At 36.6% G+C, this 18,037-nt stretch overlaps 1 protein-coding gene across 4 annotated transcripts in view; it reads right to left on the bottom strand.

Moving 5' to 3' along the window:
* The window catches only part of EYA3 (EYA transcriptional coactivator and phosphatase 3), a 102,513-nt gene that overhangs the window by 45,765 nt on the left and 38,711 nt on the right, over positions 1 to 18,037 (bottom strand). For all 4 annotated transcript variants that reach the window (XM_077898891.1, XM_077898894.1, XM_077898892.1 and 1 more), the window contains 4 exons: positions 14,630 to 14,673; positions 9,451 to 9,530; positions 4,637 to 4,703; positions 1,642 to 1,778 (listed from right to left, as the gene is read on the bottom strand). In XM_077898891.1, the coding sequence (XP_077755017.1) occupies positions 1,642 to 1,778; positions 4,637 to 4,703; positions 9,451 to 9,530; positions 14,630 to 14,673 (328 nt within the window). The remainder of the gene's footprint in view (positions 1 to 1,641; positions 1,779 to 4,636; positions 4,704 to 9,450; positions 9,531 to 14,629; positions 14,674 to 18,037) is intronic.

The following is an 18,037-nucleotide window of genomic DNA, read 5'->3' as shown; positions in this document are numbered from 1 at the left end:
AACCAGTCTCCCTCATTCCCAAATATTAAACAAAACCAGATTAATAAGTCTGTTAATACCAATATTTCTTTACGATATAAACAGTTTCAAGTTTTTACCAAGGATCTATTACACAGAATTTTCTTTCTTTCTTTAATACAAGGGAATGCAGTGATCATAAAAGACACTATAATATGCATATAGTACTACATTAGGTATTTTATAATCTGAGATTAGAGATATAATAGGAATTTTATTTAACACTGAATAGCAGGAACGACCGCCTGTTCAACAATGTCATAAAGGGCTCTGGGCTTACTGATAATGAATTTCAATCAAAACAGAAGGTAAAAAACCAATATAAATATACTTATTTTATACTTGCTAGCTTTTACTAGATAGCTATTGAAAAATTATTTTGATACAGGCAAAAAGATAGAAGCATAAATGTATTCACAGAGAGTTCTATTTCCAAAAGGACTGCTCAGTCTTGGCTGGTTAAATATATAATAAATTTAAGATTTTAGTATAGTGGCTGATACTGACAGGCATGGAGACATGGACATGCTAATGGGCAAACAAAAGCATTTGTTTGTCTCTGTTCATGAAGATATCAACTACCGGTATCATTAAAACATAACCTCTCATTTTTGTTTCTAGTAGTTACCAGGAACTAAGGCATGCTAACAAGCATAAAACTAAGAAAGCTGTCACTATCATAGAAGACTAGCCCATGGGCCAGGTAAAACAGGAATGTAGAAACCAAAAGGAAGCAACACTAATACATCCAGAGTCTGAGGTGGCCTTTTAGAAGATCTTTCTAATTTGCAGCTAGTTTCAGTAAAGGCTACAGAGATGTAATTTTATTAACATGTTGCATATGTGAAAATAATACAGTTTTCCCTCAATTTTCTAACACCAGTTCTAAGAAGCCAGGGAAGGGGCAATAAAGCACACTGCATATATCTATCAATTTACACACAGAGAGAAAAATCAGCACAGATATTAAGTGCTCAAAAGAGTCTCAATCGGACTTCTAGCAAATCAACCTAAATTCACAGTTCATGTCTAACATACCTAAAACGACAGAAAAAACTATGCACAAGGTAAGGGTTCATAAAATTGGGGACTCTCTTCATTCTAAGATGACTTTATGGTTCAGCAGAGCAACAACTGATTGGTTTGGGGCACAAGGAGGAAAGAGAGGGTGAAACTGACCAAAAAAAAAGGAGAGTAAACTATAAGGCATATTCTATCTGGATATTTAGATTACCAAGTTTTAGCAGGAAACTGAGTCACCTCAAATTATATTATGCTTATCTAACCATGGTAGCATATTTTATATAATGAAAAAAATAGTAACTCCTCAAAGATTCCAAGCTTTACAGTCAAGATTTTAGTACCTTAGAAACAGCTAAATTTTGGCAGATAAACAAATGAGTATTGAAAATTAGGATTTTATTTAACATGCATCAAACATACTGTTGGAAAATTGCACACTTAACTTCTATCATACTCATAACTGAGTAGATACTCTTTAAGAACAACTCATCACCTTTCGGCTTCCTGATTAGCCAGCCATACTTGATTTTTGGGAAAGATCAAAGTTTCTGAGGGATAAAATCAACACTCTTAGAAACTGCTTATAATAGAATGCCTTACCAAAAGGAGGTAGTCCATATGTTTGGGTTGCCTGAGGGTAGACAGCATAGGGTTGAGACTGCTGTAGTGTCTGGTACGGAGTCTGCCCAGGGTAAGCAGTTTCCGAAACAGGAACTGACAGGATATGTGCATAAGGTCTAGAAAAATTCAAGAAAACAAAAACTTTCATGTGTGATTTATTTTTAATGAAAAGCAGAGGAAATAGCTAATACCACTAAAAGCAAAAAAAATCAGCAATGAGGAGACTAACTTTCCACATAAAATGTTTCTTACTATGGTCAGAAAGTAGTAGTAATTTTTCTTTTCCAGGTTCTACTATCACCTAAGAAACATTTTTATGGGAAATTTAATAGTTCCGAATACCCTCCCAAGGTCCAATTACTATGCTACAACCATTTGTGATAGGTTACATGTAGCTTGTAGATAAACTTGTTTATCTACCTGTAGAATGAACCCCTAACAGAAAACTGGATAGAAAGAGATTCACAATTGGCTCTTATTCTCCATCCAGCCCTCTGGGCCAAACTTAAGTTCTAAGAGGGAAAGTAGAACTTGAGGAGAGGGTTAGGCTGGTAGAGATAAAGCAAGCAACCACTATAAATCAAAGAACAGGGAGTAAGGGTAGGCTCCAATATTCCCAAATCAAGCCTACAAAACAGGAGCCAGATAACTAATAAAATCTGAAAAGTCCCAGACAGGGCTCAGAATCTCCCCACGGATATTTAAGCCAGAGTATAATGCCACTGGTTGCAGCCAACCATATCAGGTTTAGCTAGGGAATTTGACTTTAGCAGTGAAACTTCTGGGACTTTAACTAGATGACATGGTCATTTCATCCATGCAATAAAATGGTCCCACATTTTGTGCACTGAATTTTTAGATACCAGTTATTTGGTGAGTTATGTTGTACTTAAAATTGTAAGCATTTTGCGTACCACGGAAATCAGAACAATAAAATATTGGGAAGAAGGAATGTTTCAGAAGGCGAAAACATTTTTTTTTTTTTCAGCTTTGGGGGAGAGGAAAATGAATGAAAGCTATAAAGAAGTACTATGTGAGCTGAGCAGATAAGATGTGCAGAAATGAGAAAGAAAGGGTGTTCAAGGTCAAGAGAAAAACTCTGGTAAAGGTACAGAGGAAGACAAAGAAGGGCTTTAGCCTACAAGTAGCACAGATTATATTAAAGGTTATATAAAGTGAAGGAGAGTAGCAAGAGAAGGAAAAGACAGCAAAGACCTTGAATACCAGGCTGAGTTCAGACCAATCTGAAATAATTGGGAGTCACTGAAATTACTGAGCAAAGAGTGACAAGATTAGAGCTGTACTTGAATAAAGATTAATTTGACACTGCTTTGTAAAATGGGTTAGAAGTGGGAGAAAGTTGAAGGAGAGGTCCAGTTAAAAAACAGCTATAATGCGATGGTTCGCATAAATGCTAAAGAGGTCTGAACTGAGATAGAAGGTATAGCTAATGAGGGGATGTCCTGAATGCAACAGGTATGAAAATATTTTTTGAATAGGCAAATGAATCTGGAAATGCCTGATGTTCCTATCTATTCTTCTTAGCCAGATCTAAGAAGAAATAGCTCAGATTGTAGCTATTAAGTTACATGGGAATAATTTAAAATCCTGGTGACTTCAAATGGACTGATCTCCAGATATGTTAAAGATCATAATACCTAGGGTGGCTCAATTGGTTGAGCATCTACCTTTGGCTCGGGTTGTGATCTCAGAGTCCTGGGATAGAGCCCTGCATCGGGCTCCCTGTTGAGTGGGTAGTCTGCTTCTCCTTCCCCCTCTATTTCTGTGATCTCTCTCAAATAAATAAAATCTTAAAAAAAAAATCATAATATCTCTTTTTCCTACAGTGTTTTTATAGCTCAAAGTATTTTCTTATTTCCTTCATAATCTCAAAGAACATGTTCAGTCATTTCACAGAAAAAAATGGCCCAAAGATGGACCATTAATGGTTAAATACCAGATTAGAATTTGGAGACCTCATTGAATTGACTTTTTATTTTTAATTGATGAAAAATTCAAAAGGTATAAGTGGGCACAAAAAGGAAAAAAAGAAATGCCAGTTTTCTTTCTATAACAGTTCCATAGGTATCAGTCATCTTTGTTACCAATTCCTTTTGGTGTTTTGCCTATGTAAGCACTTGTGAATACCTTCTAATTTAATAAACACATTTCATGTGTCGATGAATGTGCAGGCTCACTCTTTATCAATGAACAGCTGATAGGCATACACTCAGTTCTGTACCTGCTCATCTTGGGAGATGATTAGCTTGTAGATCTTAAATGCTGATCTTACCTGCTGAAGGCCCCAAATGTTGCTCTTAGTGACTTCAACCTGCTATGCCTAACTTGAAGCCTAATTCTACTTTGAGGGCATTCCTAAAGCAAGAAACTGAACATAGATCAGGCTGAGAAGTCCCACTAGGAGGCTGGCTTAAGCTGTGTTTATTGATGTAGCAAGGTAGAGGAAAGAGAGAATGATCAGAGGTCAATCAGTGATATGCTTTGATCACGAATAGTATTTTTCATTTTCAGTGGGTAGTCATTTATTTATTTATTTAGATTTTTAAAAAAATTTATTTATTCATAGAGACACACAGAGAGAGAGAGAGAGGCAGAGACACAGGCAGAGGGAGAAGCAGGCTCCATGCAGAGAGCCTGACGTGGGACTCGATCCAGGGTCTCCAGGATCAGCCCTGGGCTGCAGGCGGCGCTTAACCGCTGCACCACCGGGGCTGCCCTCAGTGGTTAGTCATTTAGAGCAAGCTCATGGGTAACAGTGATCTACCCCAGGCAACCATCTACTTTTTAAAAGTATGTTACAGAGACTCTATGATTAGAGGGAATAAAAAAATTGGAGTCAGAAAATAAGAGGTGAAATTAAGTTAAATGACTTAATAAGTAAAATATCAAATTAAATTTTGAAACGAACCTAGAGAAAAGGCATATATATTTTTTAAATAATTATTGAACTTACTTTGCAGAATACATTTGTGAGGTATAATCATTGGATGAGCGAGGGATGTAATCGGTGCATGTCATAACTGAAAGAAAGATATCACCAGGTAAAAAGTTAGAACATGTCAAAAATGAAATGAGAAAATTGCATATCTCACTGTAGAGTCTTTCAAACTAAGTAACAGCTTGGACATGAGAAATTTAGAAAGACTATGCCATAGAAAATCCCTCTCTTACAGTAATGGATTTAGAGACTTTTTGAGACAGTAAAAGAAGCTACAATGTGGGGGGTTTGGAAAGAGCTGAAGGTTAGCACCAGTTATCTTTACCTTTATCCATCACTGATCTAAAGCCACAGATGAAACAAACTCCTAAGCTTTAACTGTGCTTACAGGCAAACTTAAAAAGCAAGATCCGTATCTAAAAAACTGCATTATTCAGCTTATTCATTCTTTCAGTGCTTCTACTCTTCTGAGTAAAAAACCAGGAAGACAGATTTGGGGGTAAAGTACCCAGTTTTATTAGAAAATTGTTGCTACTGCTGTTTACAATGCAGCAAAAGATGCAAGTAGCTTCTGTACCACTATTTTTCAGCTCTGTAGATAGCTTTCAAATTTGGCAAAGACAGATCTGAGGAATGATGTGATACTCTGATGAACCATCAAGTAGAGAGACTTTCACAGGTAGTATCCTTTTGATTCCTATGATTTCATCTAAAATAGCTGTTGTGAAGGCTTAACTCTACTGATTTCATCTGTAAATATTCTACTGAAATCTGACAGGTAGCAAAATCCTATTCATTAGGCACTATTTCAGTCCATGCTGTAGACAGAGTTATATCATAAGAACTTGTACCAGATCCCTGAACTGTCCAAGAACTTCCTTTAACATCTATAAAGGAGGTTGCTCTACTATTAATAGGAATTAAGAGTAAATCAACTAACTTTATATCTAGCTGGGTTTCCTGAGAGTCTGAACTAAAAAGGGAACTGTGGTCAAGAGCACATGAGGGGCCAACTCACGGTCAACAATAAGACACTGTTTTTTTAAAAGATTTTATTTATTTATTCATGACAGAGAGAGACAGAGAGAGAGAGAGAGAGAGAGAGAGAGGCAGAGACATAGGCAGAGGGAGAAGCAGGCTCCATGCAGAAAGCCCGATGTGGGACTTGATCCCCAGACTCCAGGATCATGTCCTGGGCCAAAGGCAGGTGCTAAATTGCTGAGCCACTCAGGGATCCCCCAACAATAAGAAAAATTGATATCTGTGAGTTTAGCATAGAAGATCTTTCCACTGCCATTGTTCAAAGTCTTTAAAAATAATCACTGGAAATTTGTAGATCACATTCATCCATAATAATTTTAACAAAAATGAAAGAGAGATCAATTAGGTCTAAAGTTCTTTATTCACATCCATCACAGAAAACATAACTTCATTTGAATTCTGCATGATAGTTCCTTCCCTGATGACAACTACTTTCAAAAACCCCAACTCAGGATGCGTGGGTGGCTCAGCGGTTGAGCATCCTGCCTTCGGCTCAGGGCATGATCCCAGGGTCCTGGGAATTGAGTGCTGCATTGGGCTCCCTTCGAGGAGCCTGCTTCTCCCTCTGCCTCTGTGTCTCTCACAAATAAATAAATAAATAAATAAATAAATAAATAAAATCTTAAAAAAAAAAAAAAAAGAACCCACAAATCCTTCTCCTCTGATTTAATTTAATTGTAGAAGAGATCGACAAAACATCCTGGGAGACTTAGGCTGATATTTACTTCTCTGTAGAATGAACGAAGCTTTATCTTTGCAGTAGTTAGGAACCATGAAAGGATTATAAACAGTCAAGACATAATCTGCTATAACATTAGAATGGTAGTAGTGAAGATGAGGCACAACCTTGAAATACAATCTGGAGATAAAACTAACAGGACATTCTGACAGATCTGCATATTAGGAATGAGGAAGACAGGGGAATACAGGATAATTTTTGTTTTCAGCTTGAGCAACTGGAGGGACAGTGAAACTACTTCCTCAGATGGAGAAGTTTGGGAAAAGAAGAGATTTGATGGGGCCTAAGGGAATAAAAAGCTTTCACACATTTTAAGTATGACTTTCAAATATCTAAAGTTGATTTATCAAATAGGCAGTTGGATACACAAATGAAATTGGGGGAGAAGTCAGACTGGAGATACAAATTTGGAATTAACAATGTATACAATATGTAAAGTAATGTAGTGGATGGGAGGATGCAGAAAAAGAAAAGATGCTGGACTAGAAATATATCCTGAGGCCCAACATTCAGAGTTCAGGCAGAGGAAGAAGGGCCAACAGAAGAGAAAGGTGGGAGGAAAAGTGGAGAGGCAGAATATGAGAAGAAAGAAACATCCACTAGAACTAGCACTTTCACAGTAACTCCAAGTAGCTAATGACCTTAACAGGAGCAATTTCCTTGAAAGAGTGGTGATAGAAGCTAAATTTGAGAGGGCTGAAGAATGAATAGAAGACAAGAAAACAAGAAAGGGCAACTCTTTCCAGAAGTTCCAATGGGTCATGGAACAAAGGAAAGGTCTAAAACTAGTAGGGAATGTGGATTCAAAGGAAGATTTTGTTTGTGTTTTAAGATGGCAGATATTGTGTCATGTCTCTTTTCTGACAGGAAGGATTAAGAAGAGAAGAAGAATGTGGTGATGCAGGAATGGTTTAATTAACTATAATACCAAAGTCCTTGGGGAAGGTAAGAAGGGGTTAGATATGGAACCCAAATAAAATGTCTTACCTTTGGCAGCACTAAGAATACTATTTCCATCCTGATGAGAATGAAGCAAGAAAACATGGGTACAAACACAGGTAAGCTTGCAGATTTCGTGGTGGAAGGAGGATAAGGGAGTTTCTTGTCTGACAACTTCTATTTGTGATGGAGCCATCAGTTAAGAATGAGGAAAGGTGAATGAAGATATGGGTACTCTGAGAGGACAGTAAGTGCTTGTGAAATATCAAAAGGTAGGGCACCTGGGTGGCTCAGTGATTGAGCATCTGCCTTTGGCTCAGGACGTGACCCGGGAGTCCTGGGATTGAGTCTTGCATCAAGTTTTAAATATCAAAAGGTAAAATTCATTAAGGAAATGTAAGAGGATTTCCAAGCATGCTGGGTGCCTATTTGAGGACTTGTGAGTAGTAAGTCAGCTCGGTTTATATTTATCCAATGTTTAGCTATGTGAATGCACTTAAAGGGAAGATGGAGAGTTGTATTAAATTAGATTAAATTAGGACTGGGATTTAACAAGGAGAGTACTAGAGGCAAAGTTATTGAGGGTATTTAAAAGAGAGTAATTATAATAAAGAGCCACAGAATCTATGCTGAATAAGAAGGGATATAAAGGCAGACAGATATGATGACAGGTATTTGATAGGTCATCTACATGGATTTTGAAATTACCAAGAACAGTAAGGGTTTGGATGGAGAAGAAAACAAAGAAGACCTACTCTTTAAAGCACAAAATGACCAGGAGTTCAGTCTAGGGTAAAAAGAAATGTAGGGGAGGCATAAATATAGATTTCAAAGGAATTAGAGTTTTTGGAGGGAAAAGAGAAAGAGAAATGATTTGGAAGGAACAAGAAGACTCAATTTACCTCCTGGCCCTGGAATATATAATTCTCGGGGATGAGTGGCACATTAAAAAATATTAGAGAGACTTGTCGTTGATTATAGCAGTTTCCCATAGCATGAATAGTTTCTCCTATGCATCAAAATTACCCAGCTATCTTCTTGAAAATACAGATTCTGTGTATCAGATTTATTGAATGATAATCTCTGAAAATGAGGCCAGAATTCTACATTGCAAACAAGCATTTCAGATGATTCTTAAGTATGCTAGAGAACCAACAGAGTAGTACTTTCGAGGAAATAATATATATAGCTTAAGATATACCATTTCCCTCCTTCTCTCCTTCCATCCTTCCTTTTTTTAAAGACATAGCATTTTCTAATACATGGAATTATATCAGGTTAAGCATGACCACCTTAAGAGAAGAAAAATCTCCTAAACAAGTGTCTTTTTAAAAAGTGTCTTATAAAAAAAAAAAAAAAAAAAAAAAAAAAAGTGTCTTATACAAACTTATTCTTTTAAATTATTTGGTGAAATACGGAAGGGCACCAATATTTAATTTCAGGGAGAACTACTTGTCCTATAGAGGCAATCTGGGGTAGTATGTGGGTATGCTAGAGAAACTTGACACCTCTGCAAAAAACAAAAACAAAAACAAAAACAAAAACAAAAAAACACCAAAACCAAAAACAAACAAAAAAAACCCAGAACACTCTACAAATTTTTGTCTATTATATGAATGTATCTGTTGTATAGGAGAAAGCAGATTGGTAAGTGGATGACGTATCTTATTGGGCTGGATATTTCCCAGGGCCATCAATCTTACTGGATTACTGGATTAGTTTTCTTTTTTGGCATAGATGGACAGGTAGAGAATCATTTGGTTATTAGAAAGGTGGGAAGACATCAAGGCGTCTGGAGGAATAGTTAGTGGTTGGCCCACAAACTTTTCTGATTTTGAGTAAGGCAGTATTAACATTTAGAACATCCAACTTCAAAACAAAAATAAATTCACCAAGTGTGACTCCTCAGGTACATGGATTCCATGTGCTTTTGTTCCTCAGCTGGTATGTCAATAAAGCTTATATGAAAGCACAAGGATAAATACACACATACACACACAGAGAAAGGAAAGGCTTCTGGATATATGGGGCAAACAAGGCAATTAGTGAAAAACAATTCGAAAAGAAGACCATCATCCATTTATAGGCGTACATAGAATACAGTACTTACTTTCCTCTGACATGGTAAGGTTTGAAGCAAGGCTTGAAGTTTCAGGTTTCTGATCACTGACTTCAGGGCTGCTCACTTGGCTGAGAGAACCAAAATGAATACATTAGCCCCTCATGGACTTGCTATATTGCTAAAAGTGATTAAATCAAACTCATTTCTCTTCCTAGGCTGTACACGTTAAGAGGCAAAGTAAGACTTCATGGTATCATTCTTGGTTCTTAGCAGCTATCTGAAGAGGTAGGGCCAGGGCTAGTATCCTCAATATTTGACTGTTCTTTCTCATATCGCTAGATCCTTTCTGTTTTCATGTCTCTCAGAACTTCCAAGTAAGTCGGGGGGATCCCTGGGTGGCTCAGCCCAGGGCATGATCCTGGAGTCCCAGGATCAAGTTCTGCATCACGCTCCCTGCGTGGAGCCTGCTTCTCTCTCTGCCTTGTGTCTCTGCCTCTCTCTCTCTCTCTCTCTCTCTCTCTCTCTCTCTGTGTCTCTCATGAATAAATAAATAAAATCTTAAAAAAAAAGAGAGAGAGAGAGAGAGAAGAAAAAGAAATTCCAAGTAAGTCATAGGCAAGTCAGAGTTTTCCTAAAGACCATGTAGTAAAAACAAAAAACACACACAAAAAAACCCAAACCAAACTGCGCTGTTACTTTGTTTCCATAAGTTCCACAGGAAAGCAGGGAGATGTCTGATTTCAGAGAGTGGTTTTCCTAATTACTAGAGAAATTTTTTCAAATTACACATGCTTGTTTCCAAGAAGGGAATTCTGAACCTTAAAATGGTTCATTCTACCATATTTCTCTTTTCCTCCAATTAAAAAAAAAATTAAAATTTGTTATCATATCCCAGACTGAGCAATATCTTTATTTTTTTAAGCTATAAGGAGAATTCAGAGAAATTACAAAAGGTAAATCACAAAAATTGGGGGTACAAATCATTATGTTAGACACTTTAATGATGGTAAGATTCTCACTGAAATTCTGGAATAGAGATTTTACTAAGTTTCACCCCTCACAATGTCCTCCCTCTTCCTTCTACTTTACTTTCTACTTTCCAGTTATCTTCTCAACTACCAGGATAGCATAGTGGTTAAGGGTACACATTCCAGAGCCAAATTGCTTACAATTATATTCCACTCTGCCAAAATTCACTTAATGACTTTGGGTTAAATTTCTTTGTGCCCCAGTTTCAACTGTCAAAGAGGGACAATAACAGAGCCTAACTCATATGGCTGTTAGATTAATGAGTTAATATGTGAAAAGTACTTACAGACTAGAACAGAGTAAATACAATATAACCATAGCCATGATTATTATATTACAACTTCTCCCCAGCCCAGGCAACCTTCTCACATTAATTTTCCTTAGAAAGAAATCTGCTTTGCTAATGTATATGCTAGGGACAAGCAGACAGCACTGTCTGTACCAGAGGCTCCATATATCTCCAAAGATAATACTCACTAATAAAAGGTAAGAGTAGTTTCTACACAGCAGAATTTTTAAAAGAAGTGTTACTTATAAAAAATACACAGCTCAAAATTCTTAAGCTCTCTTCTTTTTTCTGAATGGACCTGTAACATTCAAGTATAAAATCAAGATTTTTTTTTTCCTGGTATATTCTCAATGTTCAAACAATTTTTCCTCAAATGTAATTAACTTTTATTTTTTTCAAGTTTATTTATTTTTTAAGTAATCTCTACACTCAGTGGGGGCTTGAACTCACAACCCTGAGATCCAGAGTCACATGCCCTTATGACCAATCCAGTCAGGCCCCTGTAATTAACATTTATTTATTTATTTTTCTTAAGTAGGCTCCATGCCCAATGTGGGGCTTGAACTCATTACCCTGAGATCAAGAGTTGCATGCTCTACCAACTGAGCTAGCCAGGCACCTCTGTAATTAACTTTTGCTTATTTATTTATTTTTAAAAAGATTTTTTTTTATTTGAGAGAGAGCACAAACAGGGGGAAGGGGAGAGGGAGAAGCAGGCTTCCCACTGAGCAGGTAGCCCAACTTGGGGCTCGATGGGTCAGGACTCTGAGATCATGATCTTAGCAAAAGGCAGATACTTAACTGACTGAGCCACTCAGGTACCCCTGTAATTAACTTTTAAAGCTAAATCCCCAGATAAAGTTTATCTATTTACTCAAATGCCTGTATTTTTGGAATAGCATTTAATGTACTAACCAAGATGTGACTATGAAAATTGAAGGGTAAGGGTAAGAAATCATACTAAATAGTTACATCAATGTTTCCCAAACTGGTCTATTATTATAATTACCTGAATAATTGGTAAAAATACAGACTTTTGGGCTCCATTTCATGCCTTAGATAGGATTCCCAGCAGAAGGGTATAAAAATAGACAAGAACTTATATTCCTGACTACAATGACTGTTTTGTCTTCTATGTGTACCTGGATAAGTCTGGGGTTCACTGTTACACCCATTGCTGAAGGACTATTTCTAGACCCTATAACTTAGAAGGTGTATTTTTATAATCTAGGATATAATGGTATAAATCCTATGGTCCTGGAATATTATATTATAGCAAAATCCCCTACATAGTTCACTGAGCGTCTAGAGATTCAATAGAAACAACAGTGTCAATGGGATGCCTGGGTGGTCGGTTGAGCAACTGACTCTTGATTTTGGCTCAGGTCATGATCTTAGGGTCATGGGATTGAGCCCCATGTCAGGCTCCGCACTCAGTGGTGAGACTGCTGGAGATTCTCTCTCTTTCCTTCTCCCTCTGCCTCTCCCCTGTTCATGCTCTTTCTCTATCAAATAAATAAATCTTAAAAAAAGAAAGAAAAAGAAACAACAGTGCCAAAACAGTGAATTAAGTAGCATTTTGTTAAACATTTAAAATTATTTTATCCAGGAAAATTATGTATTGTCTCAAAATTTAATTATTTTTAATTATATAAACACAAATTTTACTTAACAGTGTGTGCATGATGGAACAACAACAAAAAAAGATGTTCCAAAATAAAATGATGGGATCCCTGGGTGGCGCAGCGGTTTGGCGCCTGCCTTTGGCCCAGGGCGCGATCCTGGAGACCCGGGATCGAATCCCACATCAGGCTCCCGGTGCATGGAGCCTGCTTTTCCCTCTGCCGGTGTCTCTGCCTCTCTTTCTCTCTCTGTGACTATCATAAATAAATAAAAATTTAAAAAATTAAAAAAGAAATTTAAAATAAAATGACTTCAAGGTGCCTGAGTGACTCAGTCATTGTTTGCCTTGGACGTGGGTCATGATCCTGGGCTAGAGCCCTACATTGGGCTCCCTGCTCAGCGGGGAGTTTGCTTTTCCCTCTGCCTAGTTTGCTTTTCCCTCTGCCTGCTGTTTCCCCTTGCTTGTACTCTCTCTCTGTCAAATAAATAAATAAAATCTTAAAAAAAATTAATAAATAAAATGACTTCTACCCCCCAAAAAGCAAGAACACTCAAACTCCAAAAAAGTGAGCATTACAAATACTTGATACTCATTCAGTAGAATTTTTGTCAATAATCAACACAATCAACCAATACACAAATAAGCAAAATTCGGTATGGACATATAATGGAATATTATTCAGCCTTAAAAAGTAAGGAAATTCTGACACCTGCTGACATTGATGAACCTGAAGACATTGCATTAAGTAGAACAGGTCAGTCACAGAAAGATAAATACTGTATGATTCCACTAATATGAAAAACTATTATTTAATGAATAGTTTGTTTGGGAATATGAAAAAAGTTCTGGAGACGGATGGTGGTGATTATTGCAGAACAGTGTCAGTGCAATATGAATGAAATGGTGAACTTATGTTTATGTATGCTTTATCATAATAAAGAAACTGAAGGAGAGAGAAGGGATAACTGCAGGAAAAGATGAAGTTGGTAGGTTCTATAATATAACTGGAAGGATTAGCCTTACATATAAGCAGGGGAATAACTTGAGAGGATAGAGTAACAGGGAATATTGTAGAGAAGCAGATAAATGGGTAGATTTGGTTATAGGTAAATGAGGTAGTTTCTATCTAATTGTTTCTAACTTTCTGAATTAGGTAGCAAGATCCCCAACTGTGTGAATAGGGACAGAGTGGAGGGGAGGTGAGATGAAAGGAAGGGGAGCAAGCAGGAGGCAGGGAGGGAGGGAATGATAAAAGGAAGGAAAGAAAGTTAACTTTAGAGACTACGGAATAAAATACCAGGAAGGGTGGCTGGACCACCAAGAGTGTTTAAGTGCCTGTGTAATTTTTTTTTTTTTTTTTTTTAGTGCCTGTGTAATTATAAATGAAAACAGATCAATCAGCTCAATTTTCTGTTTTTCTCTCACAAAGTTCAGGTGATTGGAAATAGCATGGAATAAATGGATAGTGGGTTTAACCAGGGCTGTGGTTTTGCTAACGCAACGTGACATAAGGGAAAAGGAGAGTTAAAAGTGTTTGTAAGGGACTGATTAAATTAATAGATGTTATAATTTAAACAGCATAAGAAAGAAACTGAAGTCTTTTTTTGTGGGAAGGGTAAATGGTTAAGAGTGAAAATATGATAGCTCATTTAATGGAAAGTGAACAGGAAGATATATAGCTACTGTGGCAGTAGCATAAATGAGCAGGAACGTAAAGTGTGGTCCTAACAGTAAGATTTTGGAAATTAAGATGTCAGAGGTGATACAGTTACTGGTTCACAAACAATAGGAAGAACGAAGAAAACAGAAAACCATGGTGTTTTGGAAGCCAGAGGGTGAGGTACAGAGACTGCCCCTTGTCTAAGGGGAGTGAAGCTAATGATTAAGGCATCCCATATCCATTCGATAATTAACAGAAAATCCCTTGGATTTCCCTTATTTCTGCTTATTCTTCCCATTCTGTATACTGTACATCTGACTGAAGAACATTTAATTTATTGTCATGTCTCTTCCATGTATCACAGTAGCTGACAGATAACCTGAGCTCAGTACATATTATTGAACAAATAATGAATAAGAAAATATCAGCACATATTTGTTTCAAGGACAATCTATTAGAAGGAAATTTTCATCTTAAACCAAGTAATTTCAAAAAGAAATTTGTAAAGACTGAGATACAAAAACTCAAAAGGAGACTAGTCAACCCAAAATGCACCCATTTACTAATCAGTGTGTGAAAAAAACCTTCTATGTAGATCACTAAAAAGAAATTCAACTTTACATACCTTAAAGTTTGCTCTCCTGATTCCTGCATCTTGGCTTTTTTCACCTGCAAAAATATATACAAAGCCATCAACACAGTGATCTGATTTTGAAATCATCTATCTATTTAAATGGCAGGCTAATATTAACTAATAAATTATACAGTGTTGCATGTTGTTTTGCTTAGATTTATGTAATTAACTTTTGTTATATTTTAGAGATGAACTCCTTTGTATTTCACATGAGCTCTTTTCTTTTAATGAAATAAGTGTTTTCCAGATTCAAGGTAAAATGTTTACCAGGATTTCTACTCAAGATAAAATGTTTATCAGAATAAAGTATTCAAACTTGAATACAAACTACTTGGTTTTAAATTTTAACAGTCATATATTATCAAATAGTATGGCAATCTCAATATCATTTATTAATTTATTAAACAGAAATGCCTTAATATCTAAATTACTTGCATGCCAAAAATATAGATAAATTCTTATGAAGTTATGAGTAATTTTTTAAAATATTATTTATTTATTGAGAGAGAGAGAAGGAGGCAGAGACAGGGAGAAGCAGGCTTCCTATGAAGCTGGGAGCCTGTTGCGGGGCTCAATCCCAGGACCCCAGTATCATGACCTGAGCTGAAGGCAAACACTCAACAGACCGAGTCACCCAAGAGCCCCAGGTTATGAGTAATTTTTTAAAAAGATTTTACTTATTTAGTTTGAGAGAGAAAGCACACACGAGTAGGGGAAGCGCAGAGGGAGAGAAATTCAAGTGGATTTTACACTCAGTGTGGAATCTGATACAGGGCTCAATCCCACAACCCATGAGATCAAGACCTGAGCCAAAACCAAGAGTGGGATGCTTAACCAACTGAGCCACCCAGGAGCCCCAGGTTATGAGCAATTTAAAAAATATTCTGCATGCTGTTCTGTTTTATTCCAGATTTTCACCTTTTCTAATTCCTTCGGAGGTGAAAGCATTTCCACTGAAACAGTTTAACCCACAAACGGATGATCAACATTTAACACTACTAGTGGATTTTCCTGCTTTCATATTACAAAGAAACTGATGTTAGAATTAGAACTCTAAGATTAGAATAACTAGTCCTAGTAGAAACATGCTTAGTATGCTTAACCATACAAAATTATGGATCCTTAAAAGTAGTTCATGCTAACAAAAGGCAGAAACTCTGTTAAATAATTTTAAACAAAAATATCAAGTGGAAATATAGCTATTTAATATAATTAAATTTAGTATCTCAGACATTGTTTGCCTTGATTTGGGCAATTCTGTGCCGCTGTAATTCAGGGATAGGAAGTACGTGCTACCTTGGTACTAGAGGCAGGTAAATGAACTCAAAGGATACAGAGGGACTTCACAAGTAGGGGTTCAAACAACAGAATTCAGCAACTGACAGAATATAAAAAAGATAGCTACTCTGGAAAACAGTCTAGTAGTTCCTCAGATAAGGCAAATAATAAATATAAGATAAATACAAGGCTATAACATTTCTCATGGACATCTATTCCTCATGAGAAAACATGACAAATTCACTCTTGGTTCCTTGCTTATGGCATGCCACATATGTTATATTTAATGCTACTTTAATTTTCAGTTACCAAACAAGATAAAACAATGAAAAAGGGGGCATTAAAAACAAACCCTCTGGGGGCCTGGGTGGTGCAGTCTGTTGGGTGTCTGACTCTTGGTTTTGGCTCAGGTCAGGATCGAGCCCTGTGTCAGGCTCTGTGCTCACCTCACCTCCACTTTGTTCCTCCGGCTCATGCTCTTTCTGTCTAAAATAAATAAATCTTAAAAAAAAGAAAAAAGTCTAAGAATAATAGGCATAGCATACAGCATATAGTCAATCACATTGCAACAGCATTGTGTGGTGATAGATGGCAGCTACAACTCTGGTGAGCGGAGCACAACACAGAGCAGCTGAATCATTATGCTGTATATCTGAAACTAATGGTGTATCTACTATATTCAAAAAATTTTTAAATCCTCTAAATTTAAAAATAAAATTACAGAGGCATATGAAGAAAAACAAGAGCAAACAAAAACCAGTGAGGCAGATAAAGTCTTACTAAGCATATTAAATTCCAAAGCCATAAAATAAAAAATAGATTTGAATATACAAAAATTCAAAACTTCTATATGATAAAAGATACCAAAAACCAACCAGGATCAAGGGGTCCTAGGATGATATACGGACCTGGACAAAAACATTTAACTTATTACAACTGTATGATATAACCCCACTGAAAGGGGTGGGAGACAAATGAGGTACTTAAGAAAATAATGGATGACATTTTAACTGGAAATTGCAAAGTTAGACATAAGAAAAATTCAACTATCTGGTTTCACAAATGACAAAATATATGCCTTTGTTATAAAATGTGCTGTCCTTCCCACCTGGACAGTATTTACATTAGGTCAGATGATAATGTAATTTTCTAATAGTGGGGATGAATTTATGCTTAGCTCACCCTAAGACTCTCCTTCTCCAAACAGTCATCCATATAAAGAAAACTGGAGCACTGAGGAATCTAATTTATAATCTTAATTTTATTAAAACCACACAGTAATAAACTTAGCTCTAAAATTCCAAAAAAAAAAAAAAAAAAAAAAAAAGGTGGCACTGGAGCAAAAAATCTAAATTTGCCACAATACCATAGGGTCTTTTTTATTTTTAATTTTTAAAGGTTTTGAGAGAGAGGGTGCACGTGCATGAGCGGCGGAGGGACAGAGGGAGAAGCAGATTCCCTGCTGAGCAGGAAGCCTGATACAGGGCTCAGGGCTCAATGCCAGGACCCTGAGATCACAATCTAAGCCACCCAGGCGCCCCTATCATAAAGCCTTTCAAATTTTATACCACTTTTTATTTATTATAGGGCCAACCCAGTACAAAGAACAAGTAATACTAGAAATGGAGAAAATGTACCCCAAATCATATCTACCAAATAAAGTTTGGAGGAAGAAAATGTGTTATCAGCTCATTTTTTACTTTCCATGGCCCACTGTTTGCCTTGACTTGAGCAATTTTGCTCTCCTATAAATCAAAGATAGGAAGCATGTGCTGCCTTGGAACTCCAGGCAGGTAAAGGAACTAAAAAAGATACAGAGATTTCACTGGATTACAGAATCACGGGTTCTAACAATACAACCCAGAAACCGAGAGAATGTAAAATAATGTAGCTACCTTGGAAAACACTTTAGCTGTTCCTCAAAAGATTACATATATAGAGCTATCATATAACCCAGCAATTTGACTCCTTATCTATATAACCAAGAGAAATGAAAACATATGTCCACAGATGTTCATAACAGCATTATTCAAAATAGTCAAAAATTGTAAACAACCTCAATGCTCACAAATAAACAGATAAATGGATACATAAAATGGTAAAATAATGATAAATTAAATA

Source organism: Canis aureus, chromosome 5 (assembly GCF_053574225.1).
Source record: "Canis aureus isolate CA01 chromosome 5, VMU_Caureus_v.1.0, whole genome shotgun sequence".
Classification (NCBI taxonomy): domain Eukaryota; kingdom Metazoa; phylum Chordata; class Mammalia; order Carnivora; family Canidae; genus Canis; species Canis aureus.
Note: the sequence above shows the minus strand (reverse complement) of the source record. Positions and strands in the feature narration are given on the sequence as shown.